The sequence below is a fragment of the Ranitomeya variabilis genome, chromosome 4, assembly GCF_051348905.1.
Source record: "Ranitomeya variabilis isolate aRanVar5 chromosome 4, aRanVar5.hap1, whole genome shotgun sequence".
Taxonomy (NCBI): domain Eukaryota; kingdom Metazoa; phylum Chordata; class Amphibia; order Anura; family Dendrobatidae; genus Ranitomeya; species Ranitomeya variabilis.
In genome coordinates, this window is record NC_135235.1 from 149,240,968 (window position 1) to 149,266,203 (window position 25,236).

The window sequence follows — 25,236 nt, forward strand, 5'->3', positions numbered from 1 at the left end:
TAAATTCAAAAACGTTCATTTTTTTCTCATTAATGTACACTCTGCATCCCATCTTGACTGAAAGAAAACAGAAATGCAGCAATTTTTTCAAATTTATTAAAAAATAAAAACTGAAATATCACATGGTCATAAGTATTCAGACCCTTTGCTCAGGATTGAGTAGAAGCACCCTTCTGAGCCATGAGCCTTCTTCAGAATGATGCAACAAGTTTTTCACACCTGGATTTGGGGATCCTCTGCCATTCTTCCTTGAAGATCCTCTCCAGTTCTGTCAGTTCCAGTCTGTGAACATTGGTGGACAGCCATTTTCAGGTCTCTCCAGAAATACTCAATTGGGTTTAGGTCAGGGCTGTGGCAAAGCCAGTCAAGAATGGTCACAGAGTTGCTCTGAAGCCACTCCTTTGCTATTTTAACTGTGTGCTTAGGGTGCTTGTCTTGTTGAACCTTTGGCCAAGTCTGAGGTCCAGAGCTCTCTGGAAGAGGTTTTCATCCAGGATATCTCTGTACTTGGCCTCATTCATGTTTCCTTCAATGACAACCAGTCGTCCTGTCCCTGCAGCTGAAAAACACCTGATTTTCTCCACACATACCGCTTAGAACTATCACCAGAAAGGTCTAGATTCGTCTCATCAGACCCGAGAATCTTATTTCTCATAGCCTGGGAGTCATTCATGTGTTTTTTAGCAAACTCTATGTGAGCTTTCAAATGTCTTGCACTGAGAAGAGGCTTCCGTCGGGACACTCTGCCATAAAGGCCTGACTGGTGGAGGGCTGTAGTGATAGTTCGCTTTGTGGAACTTTCTCCCATCACCCTATTGCATCTCTGGTGCTCAGCCACAGTAATATTGGGGTTCTTGTTTACCTCTCACACCAAGGCTCTTCTCCCATGATTGCTCAGTTTGGCTGGACAGCCAGGTATAGGAAGACTTCTGATGCTCCCAAACTTCTTCCATTTATGGATTATGGAGGACACTGTGCTCTTAGGAATCTTGAGTACTGCAGAAATTCTTTTGTATCCTTGCCCAGATCTGTGCCTTGCCACAATTCTGTCTCTGAACTCCTTGGCCAGTTCCTTTGACCTCATGATTCTCATTTGTTCTGACATGCACTGTGAGCGGTGAGGTCTTATATAGACAAGTGTATGCCTTTCCAAGTCAAGTCCTATCAGTTTAATTAAACAGCTGGACTCCAATGAAGGAGTAGAACCATCTCAAGGAGGGTCACAAGGAAATGGACAGCATGTGACTTACTGTAAATATGAGTGTCTTAGCAAAGGGTCTGAATACTTATGACCATATGATATTTCAGTTTTTCTTTTTTAATAAATTTACAAAAATTACTACATTTCTGTTTTTTTTCAGTCAATATGGGGTGCAGAGTGTACACTAGTGAGAAAAAAAAGAACTTGAGGGCTTTCAAAAACAAATGTTTAAAGGGACTCTGTCACCTGAATTTGGAGGGAACAATTTTCAGCCATAGGGGTGGGGTTTTCGGGTGTTTGATTCACCCTTTCCTTACCCGCTGGCTGCATGCTGGCTGCAATATTGGATTGAAGTTCATTCTCTGTCCTCCGTAGTACATGCCTGCACAAGGCAATCTTGCCTTACGCAGGCGTGTACTATGGAGGACAGAGAATGAACTTCAATCCAATATTGCAGCCAGCATGCAGCCAGCGGGTAAGGAAAGGGTGAATCAAACACCCGAAAACCCCACCCCTATGGCTGAAAATTGTTCCCTCCAAATTCAGGAGACAGAGTCCCTTTAACACTGCTAACATAAATACAGATGTAGTAATCCTTAACTTTTCTGATGGCACAATGTTTATTAACATAGCCATGCAGCATGTAATCTGACAAGTTATGAATTGCTATATATGTACAGGATCAGAACCAATAACTGTACAGGAATATGTAACCTGAACCATCATGAGTACATGAATACATTACCAGAGCTCCCTTTAGAAGAGGCATACATAACTAGAACCAACATCACAGAAATACAAAACTAAAAACACCATTAGTCTTTCCATGCAAAACTAGAACCACCCTTACTTCATGAATGCGGCACCCGCACTACCATCATTACAGGACTAAAGCACCAGAACCACTATTAGTAGATGAATACAGCCCCAGAACAATCCTCAATACAAGAATATATTCCCAGAATTGTCATTAATACATGAATACAGAACCAGAATGACTATTGGTAAATTAATACAGTAAACAGTGATAATCAATACATGAATGCATCACCAGAATCATCAACAGTACATTAATACATCATTAAAACCACAATTAGAATCACAGTAATTATATGAATAGATCACCAAAATCATCCAGAACCGTCATGAATACATGAAAACCGTACCAAGCTTATTACAGAGCTCAATTGTAATATCAGGGAAGCTCTTGCCATATACATTTGCATGGCATAAACATACATCTACCAGTATGTTCTTAACAATGGTAAGTAGATACTGGAAGATGTTATTACCAGTCATCATCAGACTGTGAACCAAACCGGAACTAAAGTAAACTCAAAATGCACTGTTCCAAATTATTAGGCACAGTAGAATTGCTAAACATTTGATATGTTTTAAAGTACTGAAAATGCTCATTTGTGGAATTTGCAGCATTAGGAGGTCACTTTCACTGAACAAAAAGCAATTTAACTCCAAAACATCCGAACAGGCCAAGTTACATGTTAACATAGGACCCCTTCTTTAATATCACCTTCACAATTCTTATATTCATTGAACTTGTGAGTTTTTGGAGAGTTTCTTCTTGTATTTCTTTTCATGAAGTCAGAATAGCCTCCCAGAGCTGCTGTTTTGATGTGAACTACCTCCCACCCTCATAAATATTTTGCTTGATGATACTCCAAAGGTTCTCTATAGGGTTGAGGTCAGGAGAAGATGGTGTCCACACCATGAGTTTATCTCCTTTTATGCCCATAGCAACCAATGACTCAAAGGTATTCTTTGCAGCATGAGATGGTGCATTGTCATGCGTCAATATGATTTTGCTCCTGAAGGAGCATTTCTACTTTTTATACCATGGAAGAAAGTTGTCAGTCAGAAACTCTATATACATTGCAAAGGTCATTTTCACACTTTCAGGAACCTTAAAGGGCCCTACCAGCTGTTTCCCCATGATTCCGGCCCAAAACATGACTCCTCCACCTCCTTGCTGATGTCGCAGCCTTGTTGGGACATGGTGGCCATCCACCAACCATCCACTACTCCATCCATCTGGACCATCCAGGATTGCTCGACACGCATCAGTAAACAAGACTGTTTGAAAATTAGTTTTTATGTATGTCTGGGGCTGGGCCCACTGCAACCATTTCTGCTTGTGAACACTGTTTAGGGGTGGCCGAATAGTAGGTTTATGCACCACATCAAGCCTTTGAAGGATCCTATACCTTGAGGTATGGGGGACTCCAGAGGAACCAGCAGCTTTAAATAACTGTGTGCTGCTTTGTAATGGTATATTGGCAGCTGCTCTCTTAATCCAATGAATTTGTGTGGCAGAAACCTTCCTCATTATGACTTTATCTGCGTGAACTCTGTCTGTGCTCTGTTTCAGTCACAAATCTCTTCACAGTATGATGATCACTCTTAAGTTTTCGTGAAATATCTAATGTTTTCCTACCTTGTCCAAGGCATTGCACTATTTAACACTTTTCAGCAGCAGAGAGATCCTTTTTATTTCCCATATTGCTTGAAACCTGTGGCCTGCTTAATAATGTGGAACATCATTTTTAAGTAGTTTTCCTTTAATTAGAATCACCTGGAAAACTAATTATCACATGTGTTTAAGATTGATTTCAGTAATCCATTGAGCCCTGAAACACAATACCATCCACGAGTTTATTTGAAAAACAAAACAAGTAAATCTTTATGACACGTTAATCCAATTTGCATAATAATTTGGAACATGGTGTACTTATTAGAGGCAGTCAGTATGACAAAGAAACATTTACATCCAGGTACCTTATAAGTGATGTTTGCTCTGATTGTCCTTCTTATCCCTTTTATCTCCATCTGTTGTAGATGCCATGATGACTTTTCACATCCACAGTTTATATCTGCAGATACATGGGCCCTTAAAAAGCAGTTTCATTATTATGCCCCATCTATAAAAATATCTGGCTTTGCTGTCCTATTTATAAATAATTACCCCTGACTCTACTCTCTACACTACCCCTACACTATTTCTCTTATGATACTGTGGGCGCAACGGGCTCACCTGAGTTGATGTGCAAAGCCGGATTAAAGGTGTTGTGATGAACGAGCTTGGAGAATCAATACAGTGCACACAAGTAGTGTTCAGCATAAGATTCCACTTTAATTAAATGCGGGTGCGGTTTATATACACCCCGGTTATAAAGGGCTTTATGCCAACAAGCAAGAAACTGTTTTGTGACACTTAGAGATAGTTGTGTGTAAGTGTCTGGTTCGAATGTCAGAGACTTGGAATGTGTAGGGGGTTTCTGTGTAAAAGTTTTTTGTGATAGATTTACAGCATAAAATGAACATATACTGTAAAAACATTGCCTCCACACTATAACTACCACACCATCTTCAGTTATGAAATATATCTGCCCTACCATACCCCCTGATGAACAATAACTGCCACATCGTCCCCTCTTATTAGTTTCACGGTTACTGTCCCCTCTTTAGGAACTATGGTTGCTGATCAGTCCCTAATATAGCCTGGCCCCTTTCCACTCTGTCTTTGTCTCTATCTGCACCATCAATGCACCTCGGCCCATGCAGTACTGTCACTCATAGCTTCAATTGTAATCATGAATGAGAGACTGGCATTTCACTGGTTCTCCAGACCTGCTGTCTGTTTAACAACTGGTTGGAAGAACTGCTGAGAACTGCCCATCAGGAAGCTCTGCCCATATAACCATAGGGCAGATCTTAAATCAGCATCATGGCAAATCTATGAAAAAATACCTATGTAATGCAGGCAGATTATTCATGGGCTAATCAGCTCCCTAGGAACATCCCTTATAGTTTCACAACAGGAATGGTGCACTGTTATTCCGCCCAATTTTTTTTCACAGCACCTTTGAGCAGTCACCTATAAACTGTTAATCATTTTATGACATTTTATTTGTCTTGGTAACATGGTCTAATAGGCCTAAAGGTACCGTTACACTAAACGACTTACCAACGATCACGACCAGCGATACGACCTGGCCGTGATCGTTGGTAAGTCGTTGTGTGGTCGCTGGGGAGCTGTCACACAGACAGCTCTCCAGCGACCAACGATCAGGGGAACGACTTCAGCATCTTTGAAACTGTCTTCAACGATGCCGAAGTCCCCCTGCAGCACCCGGGTAACCAGGGTAAACATCGGGTTACTAAGTGCAGGGCCGCGCTTAGTAACCCGATATTTACCCTGGTTACCATTGTAAAAGTTTAAAAAAAAAACACTACATACTCACATTCAGATGTCTGTCACGTCCCCCGTCACACACGCCGATCCAGCGATGACAGCGGGTGATCAAAAAAAGGTCCTGATCATTCCCTACGACCAACGATCTCCCAGCAGGGGCCTGATCATTGGTCGCTGTCACACATAACGAGACCGTTAGCGGGATCGTTGCTACGTCACAAAAAAGCGTGATGTTGCAACGATATCGTTAACGAAATCGTTATGTGTGAAGGTACCTTAACTTTTCTTCTAAATCTTTAATCCAGGTCTAAACATGGCCGATTTACTGTGTATTTATGCTACGTATTCTAAATGGTTGTGTTATTTAGTTATTGCATTGAGATATCATGCAGTCCCAGTGTGGTGGTGTTATTCAAACACGGTATGTAGATATTATTCAGTAACTGTATGGTAATATTATTCATTTACACAATGGCGCTATTATCCCATCATGGTGTGGAAGTATTATGAGATCAATAAAGTGGTGTATTGCTAGGTTCTCACAAATGCAGTGCTGTCCACTGGGCACTATTTTGGGGATTCTATAGGAATCCTCAAAAATCAGGATTCTGAAAGGAAGCCAGAGAAAACCCCAAAGGATCCATTCACTTCAATTATGCTGATTGAGTCTCTTTGGACAATGTCTGGCCTTTGTCCTAGCAGTATTCTTCTTTTTTAGACTTATACAAAAACATTGGAGATCAGTACTAGTATAAGAGATGTGCGCACTAACAGCATGTTCATCTAAATGATGAATAATATTGTAAAACTGAAATTCTAAAATTAAAAAAATAAATCCATACTTTTTATAACAATGTATATAAATGTTTACAAGCTCGCTAGCTCATTGGTTTTGTAGATGTAGAAGTAGCGCGCTTTGCTCGACAGGAAGGCTTGAATAACGGGTCACTTTTCAGGTGCACCTTTCTTAGAAGTGGACAGATATTTTCCCAGATAAGAATAAAGATTGTTGTTAGTTCCATTCAAATAGAATAGTGGATATGAGAAAAACCTTGTGCAAACTGTGTGCATTTTCAATGGCCACCAGTGGGGGCTATATCCAAACAGTGGTGTAAGTATGGACCAAATACATAAACTGGTATTTCAATAGTTTCAGCTTTATGCCTTTATTTATTACTAGCTGTACTACCCGGCTTCGCCCGGGTTAATGACTGCTGTTAGCAAAATAGAATGTGTTAACAAAAATTTATTCTGCACACAAAAACCACAAAACAAATAGATAGAAATGTAATTATTAAAAGGCAAAAACTAAGCAAATAGAAGCATTTCACAACATATATTAGCTTTGTTATACTGAGAATGTCTTTGTTGCCTATATTAACCAATCAGAGCTCAGGTTAATTAACTGTAGCAAAATAGAAGCTGAGCTGTGATTGGTTGCTATTGGCAGCCTGATAAATCCCCAGCCAACAGGAAGCCCTCCCCCCTGGCAGTATATATTAGCTCACACATACACATAATAGACAGGTCATGTGACTGACAGCTGCCGTATTTCCTATATGGTACATTTGTTGCTCTTGTAGTTTGCTTATTAATCAGATTTTTATTTTTGAAGGACAATACCAGACTTGTGTGTGTTTTAGGGCGAGTTTTATGTGTCAAGTTGTGTGTGTTGAGTTGCGTGTGGCGACATGCATGTAGCGACTTTTGTGAGATGAGTTTTGTGTGGCGACATGCGTGTAGCAACATTTTGTGTGTTGAGTTGCATGTGACAGGTTAGTGTAGCAAGTTGTGTGCAGCAAGATTTGTGCATGGCGAGTTTTGCGCGTGGCGAGTTTTATGTGTGGTGCATTTTGAGTATGTGCAAGTTTTGTGTGAGGCAACTTTTGCATGTGGTGCAACTTTTGTACATGTGGCAATTTTTCTGTGTGTGCAAGTTTTGCATGAGGTGAGTTTTCCATGAGGTGAGTTTTGCACGTGTGGCGAGTTTTGCGTGAGCCTAGTTTTGCATATGGCGAGTTTTGCATGTAGCGAGTTTTGAGTGGTGACTTTTGTGTTTCGACTTTTATGTGGCGAGGTTGGTGTGTGTGTGTGGTGAAATGTGTGCTGAGGGTGGTATATGTGTTCAAGCACGTGGTAGTGTGTGGCGCATTTTGTGTTTGTGTTCATATCCCCGTGTGTGGTGAGTATCCCATGTCGGGGCCCCACCTTAGCAACTGTACGGTATATACTCTTTGTCGCCATCGCTCTCATTCTTTAAGTCCTCATTGTTCACATCTGGCAGCTGTCAATTTTCCTCCAACACTTTTCCCTTCACTTTTTCCCCATTATGTAGATAGGAGCAAAATTGTTTGGTGAATTGGAACGCGCGGGGTTAAAATTTCACCTCACAACATAGCCTATGACGCTCTCGGGGTCCAGACGTGTGACTGTGCAAAATTTTGTGGCTGTAGCTGCGACGGTACAGATGCCAATCCCGGACATACACACATACATACATACACACATTCAGCTTTATATATTAGATATACCTGTATGTAATCTCCTGTATATAGTATATACCTGTGTGTCATCTCACCTATATATAGTATATATCTGTGTGTCATCTCCTGTATATAGTATATACCTGTATGTCATCTCCTCCTATACATAGCATATACCTGTGTCATCTCCTCCTGTATATACTATATACCTGTAGGTAATCTGCTCCTGTATATAGTATATACCTGTGTGTCATCTCCTCCTGTATATAGTATATACCTGTATGTCATCTCCTCCTGTATGTAGTATGTACCTGTATGTCATCTCCTCCTCTATATAGTATATACCTGTGTGTCATCTCTCCTGTATATAGTATATATCTGTGTGTCATCTCCTCCTGTATATAGTATATACCTGTGTGTCATCTCCCCTGTAAATAGTATATACCTGTGTGTCATCTCCTGTATATAGTATATAGCTGTATGCCATCTCCTCCTGTATTAGCCCTCGTTCACACGTTATTTGGTCAGTATTTTTACCTCAGTATTTGTAAGCTAAAATGGCAGCCTGATAAATCCCCAGCCAACAGTAAGCCCACCCCCTGGCAGTATATATTAGCTCACACATACACATAATAGACTGGTCATGTGACTGACAGCTGCCGGATTCCTATATGGTACATTTGTTGCTCTTGTAGTTTGTCTGCTTATTAATCAGATTTTTATTTTTGAAGGATACCAGACTTGTGTGTGTTTTAGGGCGAGTTTCGTGTGTCAAGTTGTGTGTGTTGAGTTGCGTGTGGCGACATGCATGTAGGGACTTTTGTGAGATGAGTTTTGTGTGGCGACATGCGTGTAGCAACTTTTTGTGTGTCGAGTTGCATGTGACAGGTTAGTGTAGCAAGTTGTGTGCAGCAAGTTTTGCGCATGGCGAGTTTTGCGCGTGGCGAGTTTTATGTGTGGTGCCTTTTGAGTATGTGCAAGTTTTGTGTGAGGCAACTTTTGCATGTGTTGCAACTTTTGTGCATGTGGCAATTTTTCTGCGTGTGGCAATTTTTCTGCGTGTGCAAGTTTTGCGTGTGGCGAGTTTTGCACGTGTGGCGAGTTTTGCATGTGGAGAGTTTTGCGCGTGGCGAGTTTTGAGCGGCGACTTTTGTGTTTCTACTTTTATGTGGCGAGGTTGGTGTATGTGTGGTGAAATGTGCACTGAGGGTGGTATATGTGTTCGAGCACGTGGTAGTGTGTGGCGCATTTTGTGTGTGTGTTCATATCCCCGTGGTGGTGTGATTATCCCATGTTGGGGCCCCACCTTAGCAACTGTACAGTATATACTCTTTGGTGCCATCGCTGTCATTCTTTAAGTCCCCCTTGTTCACATCTGGCAGCTGTTAATTTGCCTCCAACACTTTTCCTTTCATTTTTTCCCCATTATGTAGATAGGGGCAAAATTGTTTGGTGACTTGGAAAGCGCGGGGTTAAAATTTCACCTCACAATATAGCTTTGACGCTCTCAGGGTCCAGACGTGTGACTGTGCAAAATTTTGTGCCTGTAGCTGCGACGCCTCCAACACTTTTCCTTTCACTTTTTCCCCATTATGTAGATAGGGGCAAAATTGTTTGGTGAATTGGAAAGCGCGGGGTTAAAATTTCACCTCACAACATAGCCTATGACGCTCTCGGGGTCCAGACGTGTGACTGTGCAAAATTTTGTGGCTGTAGCTGCTACGGTTCAGATGCCAATCCCGGACATACATACATACATACATACATACACACACACACACATTCAGCTTTATATATTAGATGAGAACATAGAGAACAATGCTACAAAAAGTACAATTTTGAAATTATTCCTTTTAACAATTCTTTTTTTTCACTCTTCATTTTTAAGACAGGAAAATATTTGAATGGCTATGGCCAACGAAAAGGAGACCCTATCTCGCATGTAGCCGCATCAAGAATACCCAGTATCATAGTGACTTACAGCCATCACCACCAGGGAGGTCAAGCAGCAGCAGAACATAATACAACCCTGCCTTGTCATAGAACCAATAACCAAGATCAAGACAAAGATCTCAGAAGACAAACCGATAAAATGAAGCAGAATTCTACCACCATCATCACTGAGACCATACCAGAAAATAGTGCAGAGATGTTCACAGATCAGTCATCACCTAGTAAAACTTCATGAAACCTTCAGAAATTAATTTGGTTTCTACACTGTGAAATTCTTTTGGTTGCTAGAATCAGACCATAGTTATGAAGGTAGCTACAGTAGGTATATTATGTGGCTATTTTTTGATCTTATGTGCTCAGTTTAAAGAGCTTGTCCACTATTAAGCTGATGATGCTAATGATGACCTATCCTCAGGATTGATCATCAGTCTCAGATTGATGGGGTCGGCCATCCTCACCGATCATCTGTTATAACCTTCAACAACAGTGTCCAAAAAGGAACAGCACAGATCTTTAAGCTGTTTCCGCAGTTCAGGACCCATACACTTGATGTAAGGATAGGTCATCCATCTTACAGTAGTGGACAATCCCTTTAATCTTCAGAGTCTTCAGCAATAGTGACTGCCATGATATACTGCATATTAATTTGGAAGATTGTAAATCACTTTAAAACAAATTCCAGAACACCTTTCATAGAAGAGAAACCGTATGTACATATATCAACAAGCTATTAAATATGTTCTAGAAAATATTCCTACAGTAGAAGGATTGTGGAACAGACAGAGAATGTCAGATTGCTGCCTAAGTGAACACTCCAGCAAACACAGATTCTTGGTTGACTTCTAAAAAATTTTTGCCATGTTATTTGAATCTCGATTATACATTACATTGGGATATTCAATGTATCAAAGCTTTTGTCCTAAATCGGATGTTATCTGTTTGCACAATTACATTGCTTTCAACTGTGAAAAAAAAACCTTTTCCACAAAAATTATCTAAACTTTATTTTAAAGGGAACCTTTCACCACCAAAATGGAAGTTGAGCTAAGCCCACCGGCATCAGGGGCTTATCTACAGCATTCTGGAATGCTGTAGATAAGCCCCCCGATGTCACCTGAAAGATGAGAAAAAGAGGTTATATTATACTCACCTGGGCGGGCGGTCCGATCAGATGGGCATCGCGGTCCGGTCCCATCTTCTTACGATCACGTCCTCTTCTTGTCTTCATGCTACAGCTCCGGCGCAGGCGTACTTTGTCTGCCCTGTTGAGGGCAGAGCAAAGTACTGCAGTGCGCAGGTGCCGGGAAAGGTCAGAGAGGCCCAGCGCCTGCGCACTGCAGTACTTTGCTGTGCCGGAGCCGCAGCGTGAAGACAAGAAGAGGACGTCATCCTATGAAGATGGGAGGTCCCGGACCGGACCGTGACGCCCATCGGACCGGACCGCAGCTCCTGGGTGAGTATAATATAACCTCTTTTTCTTATCTTTCAGGATACATCGGGGGCTTATCTACAGCATTCCAAAATGCTGTAGACAAGCCCCTGATGCCAGTGGGCTTAGCTCAACTTCCATTTTGGGGGTGACAGGTTCCCTTTAATATTCCATGTTGGGAAAGCACAATTTTGAGTTTGGGGAATATGAGATCTCTAAATAGGTTGTCCATATAGTAAAACATATTTTTAAATAATAGAAATTAAACTCACTTTACCAATCCAATGCTAATCTGCTCTGTCAAGTTGCAGGTCCCCTGCTAGTCTTTGCTTCTTGATCCAACAATGAAATCATGACATGGACCTGTGAACACTGCAAACAATCATTAGTTATAGCAAGTCACAGCCACAACCAGTGATTGACTTAAAGGGGTTGTCCACGACTAGGCAACCCCTTCTTAAACTAAATGTTTGGGCCAGATAAAATAATAAAGCCTATACTCACCTCCCATGCAGGCACCATTTCCACAGTGTTGGCACTCTCTCTCCCCGGGGCTGTGATGCGGGATTGTGACACATGACTCCGGTGCCCAATCAACACTAGGGTCACTGTCTCCACCTTCGCATGAACTGAACACGAAGAGAAAGCCAGAGTTGTAGCTCATCCTAGACTTCAAGTTCAAATTGTCTGAAGGCGGGACAGTGATGCCAGGTCTGATTGGGCGCTGGACACCACGTGTACAGCTCCGGCACGGAAGGTGAGTATATTGTTATTATTTTTTTTGTGGCCGAACATTTATTTTAAGAAGGGGTTGTGCTAGTAGTGGACAACCCCTTTAATACTATTTTAGTTTAATTATTCTTCATTAATGCAGTCGGTCACTGATAGAGATGATAGGATCAATCAGTAGCAAATCAATTTGAAATGAATTTCTTGAAAATTAAAAGACAACAGTTTGTAATTTGATTCACGAGGATCAGTACAAAAAAATACCAGTCGCTATTTCACACACTGCTGAACAGCCACAGAGTGGGCTAATGCCAAGAGGCGTGGATTTCCCAACATGCCTTGCAACTATCATATCGCATGGTCTAGCACTGTCAATCATAGGGCAATCACAGCCAGTTTAAAAGATGGGGGCCATACAAGCAGCGCTATTTTATGCTTTTACACCATAGAGATAGAGATCACAGTGTACAGCTCGTTCACATAGTGACAGAAAAAGGCAGTATAGTTAATGAACATTTCGCTGTCTGTGTCTCTCTCTTCTCCCCTATGGCTATATTGAAAAAAATACATTATATACAGGATTGAGGGATGGCAAAATATTTGACATGTCATTTGAAAGCAGTTGAACTAATTGAAATTTGCTGCAAATCGAGTTTTAAAGAAAAATTTTCTGAATCTGGCAAATTTGAATCTCAAAAGGTTTAATCATCTCTAGTTACTTCTACATGTATTCTGGAATTATTGCCAAAACCCGTACAATGGGTACATGACATAGTTGTATCAAATGCAATCCAGCCCATTTGTATCTTTATCAGTGTGACTTATTTTACAGCAGTGTCCCTTTATTACTTTGTACTGTACAATCAATCTATGCCTAGAAATAGTAAATACTAGATAAGATGATAATCGGATATTACATGACTACTTGTACACGTATACAGTTTAGTGCATATTTCAAGTACAAATGTTTTCATGATAACTTATATGCAGCTAGAAACCAAAATAACGACCAAAATCACAATGTAAGTTTTAAGCTAGCGGATATAGCAAACGTAATAATTAATATATTTAATTAAAAATATTTATATAATAATATTAAGTTAGGAAAATATTAATATTAAGTTAGGAAAAGATCTGTATCACTGTGCAGGTGAGGTTTTGTAGGAAAAGAACAACATGGCTGTTAGTTTTCAGAAAACTGTGCATGGTATTGCAGATCATCCGGGTTCACCATAGACCCTGGTGCAAAAACCATCTTGGACCCTTTCTGTCTTCATCACTTACAACAAATCCTATGCTCTCTGTGTATGAATAAGGACTTATGCACATATCACATATGATAGCAAGTTGTCTGAAGCTTTGCTATAGCTCTCGGTGGGCCCTGCTGTACATCCTTATACCTCTGAATAAGATTTTACAGGACTTGGTAAAACTATTGAGGTTAAATGAACTCGTGCTTTGTTACAGAGTATAGTTACATGCCATGTATTCTAGGGGAAAACACCCATTTATTTAATGCAATGCTGAACATGCCATAGATTAGGAGGTTTCTGTGGTCATTCTGCCATCCCAATTTGCACTTTTTTTGCCATGACCCAAAAACTCCAGACCCAAAAACAAACTGAGAACCCTATTCCAAACTGAAAAATGTATTAAGACCTCACATTAAACTGCAAAAATTAATTCAGACACCAAAATTGATACAGACCACAGATCAAACCTCAAAAATAAATTTCAACTCTAGACCAAACCTTAAAATTTCAGATGTCAGACCCATATAAGTATACTTATGGCTCCTCGCTCCCGAGATAAGTCATCTTACATTCTGGGTGCTGTTTAGCTTCAGAACATTGTGTGCACCTCACATACAATACCCCATTAGTAGTGATGAGCGAATATACACGTTACTCGAGATTTCCTGAGCATGCCCGGGGGTCCTCCGAGTATTTTTTAGTGCTCGGAGATTTAGTTTTCAGCGCCGCAGCTGAATGATTTACATCTGTTAGCCAGCATAAGTACATGTGGGGGTTGCCTGGTTGCTAGGGAATCCCCACATGTAATCAAGGTGGCTAACAGATGTAAATCATTCAACTGCGGCGCTGAAAACTAAATCTCCGAGCACTAAAAAATACTCGGAGGACCCCCGAGCGTGCTCTAGAAATCTCGACTAACGAGTATATTCGCTCATCACTACACATTAGTTATCAGCTCTAGCACCCAGGTCTGTGCTAAGAGAAAAAAGGACCTGCTCGGGAGATGGGCGGGTAAGTGCATAATAGAGATCCAAGCAGTTTCACCTAAATAAAATTACAAAGGCCAAGTGCCTACAGTAACCGTTGATGGAAGGGGCTGTGAGCTCCTTGGCTTTAAGACTCAGTTGCAGAAGTGATCCTGTAACTATGCCACTGCCATTCACTTACAGAACTGCAATACCACACACAGCCCAGGGACATGTCTGACACTGTTTTGCTAACCCTGTACAACTCATTTATCATACCAACTGTGTTTTATTCTTAGCATATGTCACCATGATAATGTCAGAACAAAGACTGCTGTCCGAGTGCTTTCCGTTCAGTGTGATTGCACATCCTTTTGTAATGTTGTCCATAATGTCTTGGATATGAGTGTTTTTTTCCTGCTGAAATAAATTGTGTTCATTGTTCTTTATCAATTTCGCAAGCAATTTGATCATGATAAATGTGGTTCATGGTAAAACCAAAAGACCACCTATTTGGGAAAAAACACCTGCTTATATAGATTTTCTGGAACTCTTCAACCAAAAGAGAGACGCTATATAATGCTCGGTTTCATATAAAGTAGTTCCCTAAAATATATTCTAATATTTAGAAATGGCTTCTCTAAGTGTCTTCCCTGTTCACTAGTGGTGATTCCATCTGTAGACAAAGATAGCAGGTTCCATCTATAGACAAGGATAGTGGGTATCAGTCCTTGTATATGGAGATAAAATTAATCCTATTCAAAAGTGTACACATTTTTGAGAAGAACAATATGAACATTTTAACTTGTCCTAGTTACAGAAAAAACCCTTAAAAACCAACCAGTCTACAGTGCGGCTCAGACCCCAGCAGCTTCTCCTCACAAACTGCCCTGGCTTGACAGGTCTCTGCCTATATGAGCATGTAGACAGAGACCGGTCAATCCTAGGCAGTAGATGGGGAGAAGCCACCAGGGACCAGCCTGTCCGACTAGTCTACAGAGCAGCTCAGTCCTTGCAACTTTTTAATCATGATTTTCTTTTAAACGCCGCAGCGTACAGAGTCAAACATCCTTGGCTGAGATCACGCAGCCGGTGCCTGATCCATGCTGCCCAAGGATCGGATAGCATGTGTCAGCTGTCAGGTTCTCTTTAACACCAAACATGTATAGTTTATTGTTATGCTTCAGCGATCATTACGGTTTTTGCCATTTTGTTTTGCTTGAATTAATGACACTTTCTACTTGAATGTTATTGTACATTTACTTCGGATTATATATATGCCTGCTTTAATTTTTTAAGAAAATTAATTGTTCAATAAAACAATAGGATTAAAGATGTAAAATATCACACAAAATAAAAGGGACATATTATAGCAACAATCTAAAGGAAAAGCTGTCTCTGATGTTCTCAGAGACCAATCACAGCGCAGCTTTCATTTTACACGAGACTTGTAAGATTGAAGCTGTACCAGGATTAGTTGTTATGGGCAACAAACATAGTCTTGCTTTCACAGAATTTCAATTTTCCCCTTAAAAGTGTTTATAATAAAGATAGCACAAACCTGTATGATGTAAGGAGTGTGAAGGTGAAGTCATTAGAAGGAGGACAATAGATGAGAAATGCCCTTGAAAGTTTTTGGCGATTATTGTAAACGCATCCCATTTATATATATATATATATATATATATATATATATATATATATATATATATATACACACACACAGTACATAACCCGGTAAGGTCACTGCCAACTCCACAATAACAAAAGAGAGCTAGTAGCTGCCACCACCAATCGTTTACGGAGACTGATTGGACACCCTTAAGGGCATTGGCACATGGGTAAAATTTCTCCACCATTTCTGTATCTCTTACCTGGAAAAAAGAATCTGCAAAAACCTGTGCTTTTGTTGCAATTTTGCCTGCGTTGTTGCTCTCTTTTTCTGCCTGCGTTTTTGATTGATTTTAGTAGTCAATTATGAAAAACACAGGGCAAAAACGCACAGAGAATTGTTATGGTGTAGAGTATTTTCTGTACCAAATCTGCAACTCAAAAATACTTAACATGTGCATGACACTTCAGATTTCTCATTCACTTTGCTGGCATCAGTTTTGATTCAGGTTTTGTCCGCACAGAAAAAACACGACAAAAACGCACCAAATCTGCCACGTGTGCAGACTTCTGTACAGGTATGGCTGTATGGCTTCAGTGGTGCAGTTTACAAAAAAGCAAAAGGAACAGTGCTATTAAATTTATATATATTTAATCCGTCATCCAGAAAGGTAGGCATTGTTTATAAAAATAGACTAAGATGATGCAAAATGGGAACAAAACAATACAGTATATACAATTACATGAAATAAAAGGGATAACAAAAGAAAATTAGTAAACCTAATGACACGGAAATGGTTCACGAGGGAGGTACTCCTTAAGAAAACGGACAGAAATACAGCAAGTTGTACCTTCCAGGACTGACAAAATGTGAAAACCAAAATTCTGCTTTAAATTGGAATAAGGTTACGCCCACAAACCTCTCATGCAGCTCATATGGTGGCTGGTTGTGGGACATGCTAGGTCTGTTTGAATTTTTGATATCCCTAACTTGTAGGATATCTTCGCCCCTGGAAGTCCCAGGCAGTATATATTGTTGTCATGTTTCCTATCACGATTTTACTTTTCTATACAGATGAAATATGGCATGGGTAGTGTCATGAAGAAAATTTTAAATTTATAAGACATCCCCAGAGCGGGGACATATCACCCTCACATTGAACATATGGAATTATAGCTGGGGAAAAGGGAACAAACAAACTCTTCAACTTCCTTTTAAGTAGGACCCTACATTGATCATATGGAATTAATTATATCTGGGGAAGAGAAAAACTAATTACAACTGGGGAAGTGGGAGGGATCTGACACTTCAACCTCCAAATTGAAGTAGAGGCCTCCTGCGGTGAACAGGTAATGGCAACAGTAGATTTGTTATGAGAGCCGGAAACTAAGACTGGGATCTGTTTACACAGCGGCTGGGAAGGACGCTTCCCAGGGATAGAGCTTCATCTGATCAATACACGATTCTGAGATGTTTTTGAGCCAGTGGTCAGTGATGAATATTTGGGTTTGAAGTGATCTGATATTTATAGGAAATATATTCTCAGCATTGTAGCGAAGGGGCGAACATAACACAATAACTCGCATCACTGTAAAGCTGGCAGAACTTAACCCCTTCACCCTGAAGTCAGTGGATCTCACTGATTCTTTAACTGTTTCCTTGAGACATATTGTACTTTATGATAGTGGTAAAATTTGTTCCATATGACTTGCATTTATTTGTGAAAATATCAGAATTTGGCAAAAATTTGGAAAATTTTTCAATTTTCAAATTTTAATTTTTATGCCTTTAAATCAAAGAGCCATATCACACAAAATAGTTAATACATAACATTTCCCACATTTTTTTTGTTAGGATGCTATAAGGGTTCAAAGTTCACCAGCAATTACTCAATTTTCCAACAAAACTTGCAAAAAACATTTTTTTAGGGACCGCATCATATTTGACGTGACTTTAAGGGATCTATATGACAGAAAACACCCAAAAGTGACAGCATTCTGAAAACTGAACCCCTCAAGGCATTCAAAACCACATTCAACAAGCTTATTAACCCTTCAGGTGTTTCGCAGAAATTAATAGAATGTGGAAGGAAAAAATTAACATTTAACTTTTTTTCACAAAAATTTTAGTTCACTTTTATTTTTGCAAGGGTAACAGGAAACATGGATCCCAAAATTTGTTGAGCAATTTCTCCTATGTGTGGCGATAACCCATATGTATGGGAAAACCTCTGTTTGGGCACAAAGCAGAGCATGGAAGAGAAGGGTCACCAATTGACTTTTTTAAAGTAAAATTTGCTGAAATAATTAGCGAACGCCATGTTGTGTTTGGAGAGCCACTGATGTGCCTAAACAGTAGAAATTGCTCACAAGTGAAACCATTTTGTAAACAAGACACCTCATTGAACTTATGTAGATGTGCAGTTAGCACCTTGAATCCCAAGGTGCTTCACAAAAGTTTATAATGTTGAGCTGTGAAAATAAAAAATATCACATTTTTGTCACAAAAATGTATTTAGCTTCAAATTTTGCATTGTTACAAGGGGAACAGGAGAAATTATACAATACAATTTGTTGTGCAATTTCTCATGAGTACACTGATACCCCATATGAGGGGGAAAACTACTGTTTTGGTACACAACAGGGCTAGAAAGAGAAAGAGCGCAATTTGACTTTTTGAATGCTAAATTTGCTGGAATCATTGACAGATGCCATATCAGCATAGAAGAGCCCATTATGTGCCTAAAGAGTGGAAACCCCCCACAAGTGACCCCATTTTGTAAATTAGATCCCTCATATAGATGTGGAACTTATCTAGATGTATGATGAGCACCTTGAACCCTCAGGTGCTTCACAGAAGTTTATAACGTTGAGCCATAAAAATACAAAACTCACATTTTTCAAACAAAAATGTTCTTTTAACCTCAATTTTTTTTTTCGCAAGAGTAACAGGACAAAATGGACCCCGAAATGTGTTGTGCAATTTGTCCTGAGTACCTTGATACACCAATGTGGATGAAAACTACTTTTGCAAAGATCAGAAGGGAATAGGCACCATATTGGAGTTCAGATTTTGCTGGACTGGCTTGAGGGTGCCATGTCACATTGGTAAAGCCCCTAACGTGCCAAAATAGCAGAAGCCCCCATAAGTGATCCCATTTTACAAACTACACCTCTCGGTGAAATCATCTAGGCGTGCAGTGATCATATTGACACCACAGGTATGTCACAGAATTTTATACCAATGTGCAGTGAAGAAAAAATAATTACATTTTCACCACATAAATTATGGTTTAGCCCCAGATTTTACAATTTCACTAGTGATGAGCGAACACTAAAATGTTCGGGTGCTCGTTGTTCGAGTCGAACATCTCCCGATGTTCGAGTGTTCGTTTCGAATAACGAACCCCATTGTAGTCAATGGGAGACTCGAACATTTTTCAGCGGGACCAAAGCTCTGCACAGGGAAGGTCGCCTAAAAACCTGGGAAGCTCAGAAAATGATGGAAACAACACTGGAATGGACAGGAAACAGCAGGGGCAGCATGCATAGTTGCCTCTGAGGCTGCCCAAATGCACCATTACGCCAAATTATGGCCAACAGCTTTGTGGTGACAGAGTGACCCACTTTGATGAGGTAGCAGGTGAAACACACCGAAATTGAGCCTGACACAGCATGGCAGCTATGGGCACGGCATGCGGAGGCAGCATCAGGCCGGAGAGCGGCACAGTGACGGACCCTTGAGGAGGCGGCAGCAGCATCATTCCTTACACATTGAGGCCACAGAGTGGCACAATTACATAGTTTGGAGGTAGCGAAGACCCAGCATGTGGAGGCGTCAGCACGGAGAGTGGCACGGTGACGGACCCTTGAGGAGGCGGCAGCAGCATCATTCCTTAATCCTTACACATTGAGGCCACAGAGTGGCACAATTACATAGTTTGGAGGTAGCGAAGACCCAGCATGTGGAGGCGTCAGCACGGAGAGTGGCACGGTGACGGACCCTTGAGGAGGCGGCAGCAGCATCATTCCTTTCACATTGAGGCCACAGAGTGGCACATTTACATAGTTTGGAGGTAGCGAAGACCCAGCATGTGGAGGCGTCAGCACGGAGAGTGGCACGGTGACGGACCCTTGAGGAGGCGGCAGCAGCATCATTCCTTACACATTGAGGCCACAGAGTGGCACAATTACATAGTTTGGAGGTAGCGAAGACCCAGCATGTGGAGGCGTCAGCAGCGTCAGCACGGAGAGTGGCACGGTGACATGACAGACTTCAGTTTGAGCTGCTTTAACACGGTGGCGAGTGGAAATCTGTAGAAATCCATGCTTTATTCATCTTGATAAGCGTCAGCCTGTCAGCGCTGTCAGTTGACAGGCGTGTACGCTTATCGGTGATGATGCCACCAGCTGCACTGAAGACCCGCTCTGACAACACGCTAGCGGCAGGGCAAGCCAGCACCTCCAAGGCGTACAGTGCCAGTTCTGGCCACGTGTCCAGCTTTGAAACCCAGTAGTTGTATGGAGCAGAGTGATCATGCAGGACGTTGGTATGGTCACCTAGGTAGTCCTTCACCATCTTTCTGTAAATCTCGCCTCTACTCTGTCTAGACTGTGGATTGGTGGCATACTCTTGCATGGGTGACATAAAACTGGCAAAGGCCTTGGAGATTGATCCTCTGCCAGCGCTTGACAAGCTGCCTGCTCCCCTCCTCTCCCTCGCTTGTTGGCCCTCAGAACCACGTCCTCTGCCGCTAGCGGTGTCAGATGGGAAGGCTATTTTCAGCTTGTGCACCAGGGCCAGTTGGTATTGATGCAGTCTCATACTCCTTTCCTCTATAGGAATTAGAGTGGAAAAGTTGTGCTTGTACCGGGGGTCCAAGAGGGTGAACACCCAGTAATCGCTGGTGGAAAATATTTTTCTCACGCGAGGGTCACGGGAAAGGCAGCCTAACATGAAGTCAGCCATGTGCGCCAGAGTCCCAACACGTAAGAATTCCCCCTCCGCAACAGGCCGACTCTCCATTTCCTCCTCCTCCTCCTCCTCCAACTCCTCCTCCTCAGCCCAAACACGCTGAACTGAGAAGAGGGAATGGGTACCGTCTTCAGTCTCGCCCACAGTCTCCTCCTCTTCATCCTCATCTTCCTCCTCCCCCTCCTCAGTTACACTCTGAGAAACAGACTGGCTGGTGTTCTGGCTCTCAGTCAACTCTTCTTCCCCCATCTCCTGTGACAATCGATGCGCCTCAGACTTCATGCTGAGCAATGATTTTTTCAGCAGACAAAGCAGCGGGATGGTGACGCTGATTATGGCGTCATCCCCGCTGACCATCAGTGTTGACTCGTCAAAGTGGCTTAACACCTTACATATATCAGACATCCACGTCCACTCCTCATTGTAGATTTGAGGAAGCTGACTAACTTGACTACCGGTTCTGGTGGAAGTGGTCATCTGACAGTCTACAATGGCTCTGCGCTGCTGGTAAACCCTGTTTAACATGTGTAGGGTGGAATTCCATCTCGTTGGCACGTCGCACAACAGTCGGTGAGCTGGCAGTTGTAAGCGCCGTTGCACTGCCCTCAGGGTGGCAGCATCAGTGGTGGATTTGCGGAAATGGGCACAGATGCGTCTCACCTTGGTGAGCAAATCTGACAGATTGGGGTAGGTCTTGAGGAACCGCTGAACCACCAGATTGAACACGTGGGCAAGGCATGGAACGTGTGTGAGTCTGCCCAGTTGCAGAGCCGCCACCAGATTACGCCCGTTGTCACACACGACCATGCCTGCTTTCAGGTTCAGCGGCGCCAGCCAAAGATCCGTCTGAGCCGTCATGCCCTGTAACAGCTCCTGGGCAGTGTGCCTCTTGTCACCTAAGCTCAGCAGTTTTAGCACCGCCTGCTGGCGCTTGCCCACTGCGGTCCTGCTGCGACTGCAGCTGCCGACTGAAGGTGGCGTGTCCACGGATGGAAATTTACAAGTGGTGTTTGTGGTGGAGGAGGAGGAGGAGGAGGAGGAGGGGGGAGAAGTATAGTAATCCTGGGAAACAGTCACCGAGGTAGGCCCCGCAATCCTGGGTGTGGGCAACACATGAGCTGACCCCGGTTCAGACTCTGTCCCAGCCTCAACCAAATTAATCCAATGTGCCGTCAGGGAGATATAGTGTCCCTGCCCCCCAGCACTGGTCCACGTGTCCGTGGTTAAGTGGACCTTTTCTGTAACTGCGTTGGTCAGGGCACGGTTGATGTTCTGAGACACGTGCTGGTGTAGTGCTGGGACGGCACATCGAGAAAAATAGTGGCGGCTTGGGACGGAGTAGCGAGGGGCAGCCACCGCCATCAGGTTGCGGAATGCCTCCGTCTCCACCAGCCTGTAGGGCAGCATCTCCAAACTCAGGAGTTTGGAGACGTGGACATTTAAGGCCTGTGCATGTGGGTGGGTGGAGGCATATTTGCGCTTGCGCTCAAATGTTTCATGCAAAGACAGCTGAACACTGCGCTGGGACACATTGGTGGATTGTGGGGGGGATGGTGAAGGTGCAGGGGTGGTTGCATGGCGGGAGTCGCTGGTGCCGGGCTCCTGGGCTGGGGAGTTACTGGCAGAGCCAGCATGTGACACAGGGGAAGGAGCAGCGGTGCGACCAGAAGGAGGTGAACGGCCTTGATTCCAATGAGTTGGGTGTTTAGCACTCATATGCCTGCGCATGCTGGTAGTGCTTAGGTTGCTAGTGGTGGCTCCCCTACTGAGCTTGGTGTGGCACAGGTTGCACAACACAGTCCGTCGGTCCTCCTCACTTTCTTTAAAGAAGCTCCAGACTTTAGAACACCGAGGCCTCGACCAAACTGGTTCACTTGTTGAACCTCTGTCTGATGAAATTACTCTGGCCCTGCCTCTCCCTCTGGTCGCACGTCTACCTCTTGCAACGTTTTCTGATGTTACACTTGCCTCCCCCTCCGAAGCACTCTCTTGACTAGGCCTAACAACCCAGCTGGGGTCAGTCACCTCATCATCCACCGGCTCCTCCTCCTCCCATTCATCAGCCTGCTCCCCCCTGGGAATTACTGCACTGACAAGCACCTCACTGTCCGACACCCGTGTCTCATCCTCAGACACCTCTCCACAGACTATTTGTAAATCCCCACTTTCATCACCCACAGACTGGGAAAGCTCTCTATTTTGGGCATCGGGACAGACCCACTGGTCAGGTTGCTGCTCAGCAGTGCTTTGTGAATCTAGGAAGGGTTGGGAAAACAGTTCCTGGGAGTATGCAGGATTTGAATCACTAATTTCCAAGGAGGGGCCAGGCTGGGCGGGAGGAGGTTGAGCTGAAAGATCCTGAGGTCCACTCCCTTGGCTAGCGTTGGTGGACTGCGTGGAAGACTGGGCGGTGGATAAACTACTGGATGCATTATCCGCTATCCAGTTGATCACCTGTTCGCACTGCTGGGGATCCAATAGGGGTGTGCCACGTGACACTGTAAATTGGGACAGGAAGCTAGAAAAGGGTACTCTGCGGCGTTCCAGTGCTCCATCAGAAGCAGGTACTGTGTCACCCTGCCCAGGACTACGGCCTCTGCCTGCAACCTCACTTTGACGCCCACGACCACGTCCTCGTCCTCGTCCCTTACCCCTGGGGTTCACCATTGTAAAGGTTATGCTAGAAAAGCTAGTTATGAAGGTGAAATACACTCTATTTGTCCAAACAGAGGATATATTGCGTGTTGCAAAAAGGACTATTCGGTAAAGAGCGTATTTTATGCAACCAAACCTTGGTTTACAGCAAACTGATGTGTATCAGTAACAGATATAAAACTGTGTTTTATATTTGTGGTATTTCTTCAGATCAAATACCCCTTCTTTATGTAACTATTAGATATGGCGTGCACAAATCTGGCAACAGGCCTAGTAGTCACTAAATACAGAGCGTATTTTTGAACCACAAAACTTGGGTACCAGTAACAGATATAAAACTGTGTTTATATTTGTGGTATTTCTTCACATCAAATACCCTTTATTTCTTTAACTATTAGATATGGCGTGCACAAATCTGGCAACAGGCCTAGTCACTAAATACAGAGCGTATTTTTGAACCACAAAACTTGGGTACCAGTAACAGATATAAAACTGTGTTTATATTTGTGGTATTTCTTCACATCAAATACCCTTTATTTCTTTAACTATTAGATATGGCGTGCACAAATCTGGCAACAGGCCTAGTCACTAAATACAGAGCGTATTTTTGAACCACAAAACTTGGGTACCAGTAACAGATATAAAACTGTGTTTATATTTGTGGTATTTCTTCACATCAAATACCCTTTATTTCTTTAACTATTAGATATGGCGTGCACAAATCTGGCAACAGGCCTAGTCACTAAATACAGAGCGTATTTTTGAACCACAAAACTTGGGTACCAGTAACAGATATAAAACTGTGTTTATATTTGTGGTATTTCTTCACATCAAATACCCTTTATTTCTTTAACTATTAGATATGGCGTGCTATAAAAATGCAATTTTTATCTAATGCGGTTTTTTGGACACACAAAACCTTGGATTAGAATGTAGGGTATTCTATACTATATATATATACTATATATGTGGCAGAATTGCGTATTCTGTACACTGCGCTTATGTGTACGCTAAACAAATATTTTTGGGCCAGGTGTGGTATATCTGTATCACTCAAAAATGCATTTTTATATCTTATGCGGTTTTATTTTTAGGCCGCAAATATTTCCTTTTTTAATTTATTAATTATTGTTATTAATTAATATTATTATTATTAAATGAGGTGACAGCGTGTGCTGTACCACTCTACGGAGTCTGAGGCACTACAAGTCCCAGACAGCAGCACAAATGAGGTTACAGCGTGTGCTGGAGTCTGAGGCACTACAAGTCCCAGACAGCAGCACAAATGAGGTTACAGCGTGTGCTGGAGTCTGAGGCACTACAAGTCCCAGACAGCAGCACAAATGAGGTTACAGACAGCATGTGCTGGAGGCTAAATGGAGTCTGAGGAACATCCAGCATCCGATATTCTAATAGTGCGGCGTTCGCCCAAAATGGCGGACGCCACACTATAAAGCCCAGCCTAATGCACACACGATCCCTGCCTAATGCCTAATGCCTATAAAGATTGACTTGGAGACTCAGATTGAGACTTGGCACTGAGACAGTGAGTGCGCAGCTAAGATGGCGGCCGCTGCACTCCTGGTCCCAGCTGCCACACAGCTAGCCAGCAAATACAAGAGAGGACTAGTAGTAGTAAACGTAGATTAGCCCTGACAAGGGCTGTTGATTTCTGCACCCTGCCTGCCTGATTAATTCTGGTCTTTGTCCCTGCTCTAGTCCCTATCAATTCCCAGTCCCCCCAGCACGTCTGTCCCTATGCTCTTTCACAC

General features: G+C 42.5%; 1 protein-coding gene across 2 annotated transcripts in view; it reads left to right on the forward strand.

Moving 5' to 3' along the window:
• Positions 1-10,823, forward strand: part of OPN4 (opsin 4) — a 159,461-nt gene extending 148,638 nt beyond the window's left edge. For both annotated transcript variants that reach the window (XM_077257176.1, XM_077257175.1), the window contains one exon: positions 9,783-10,823. In XM_077257176.1, the coding sequence (XP_077113291.1) occupies positions 9,783-10,082 (300 nt within the window). In that variant the 3' untranslated portion in view covers positions 10,083-10,823. The remainder of the gene's footprint in view (positions 1-9,782) is intronic.
• Positions 10,824-25,236: the final 14,413 nt, after the last annotated feature.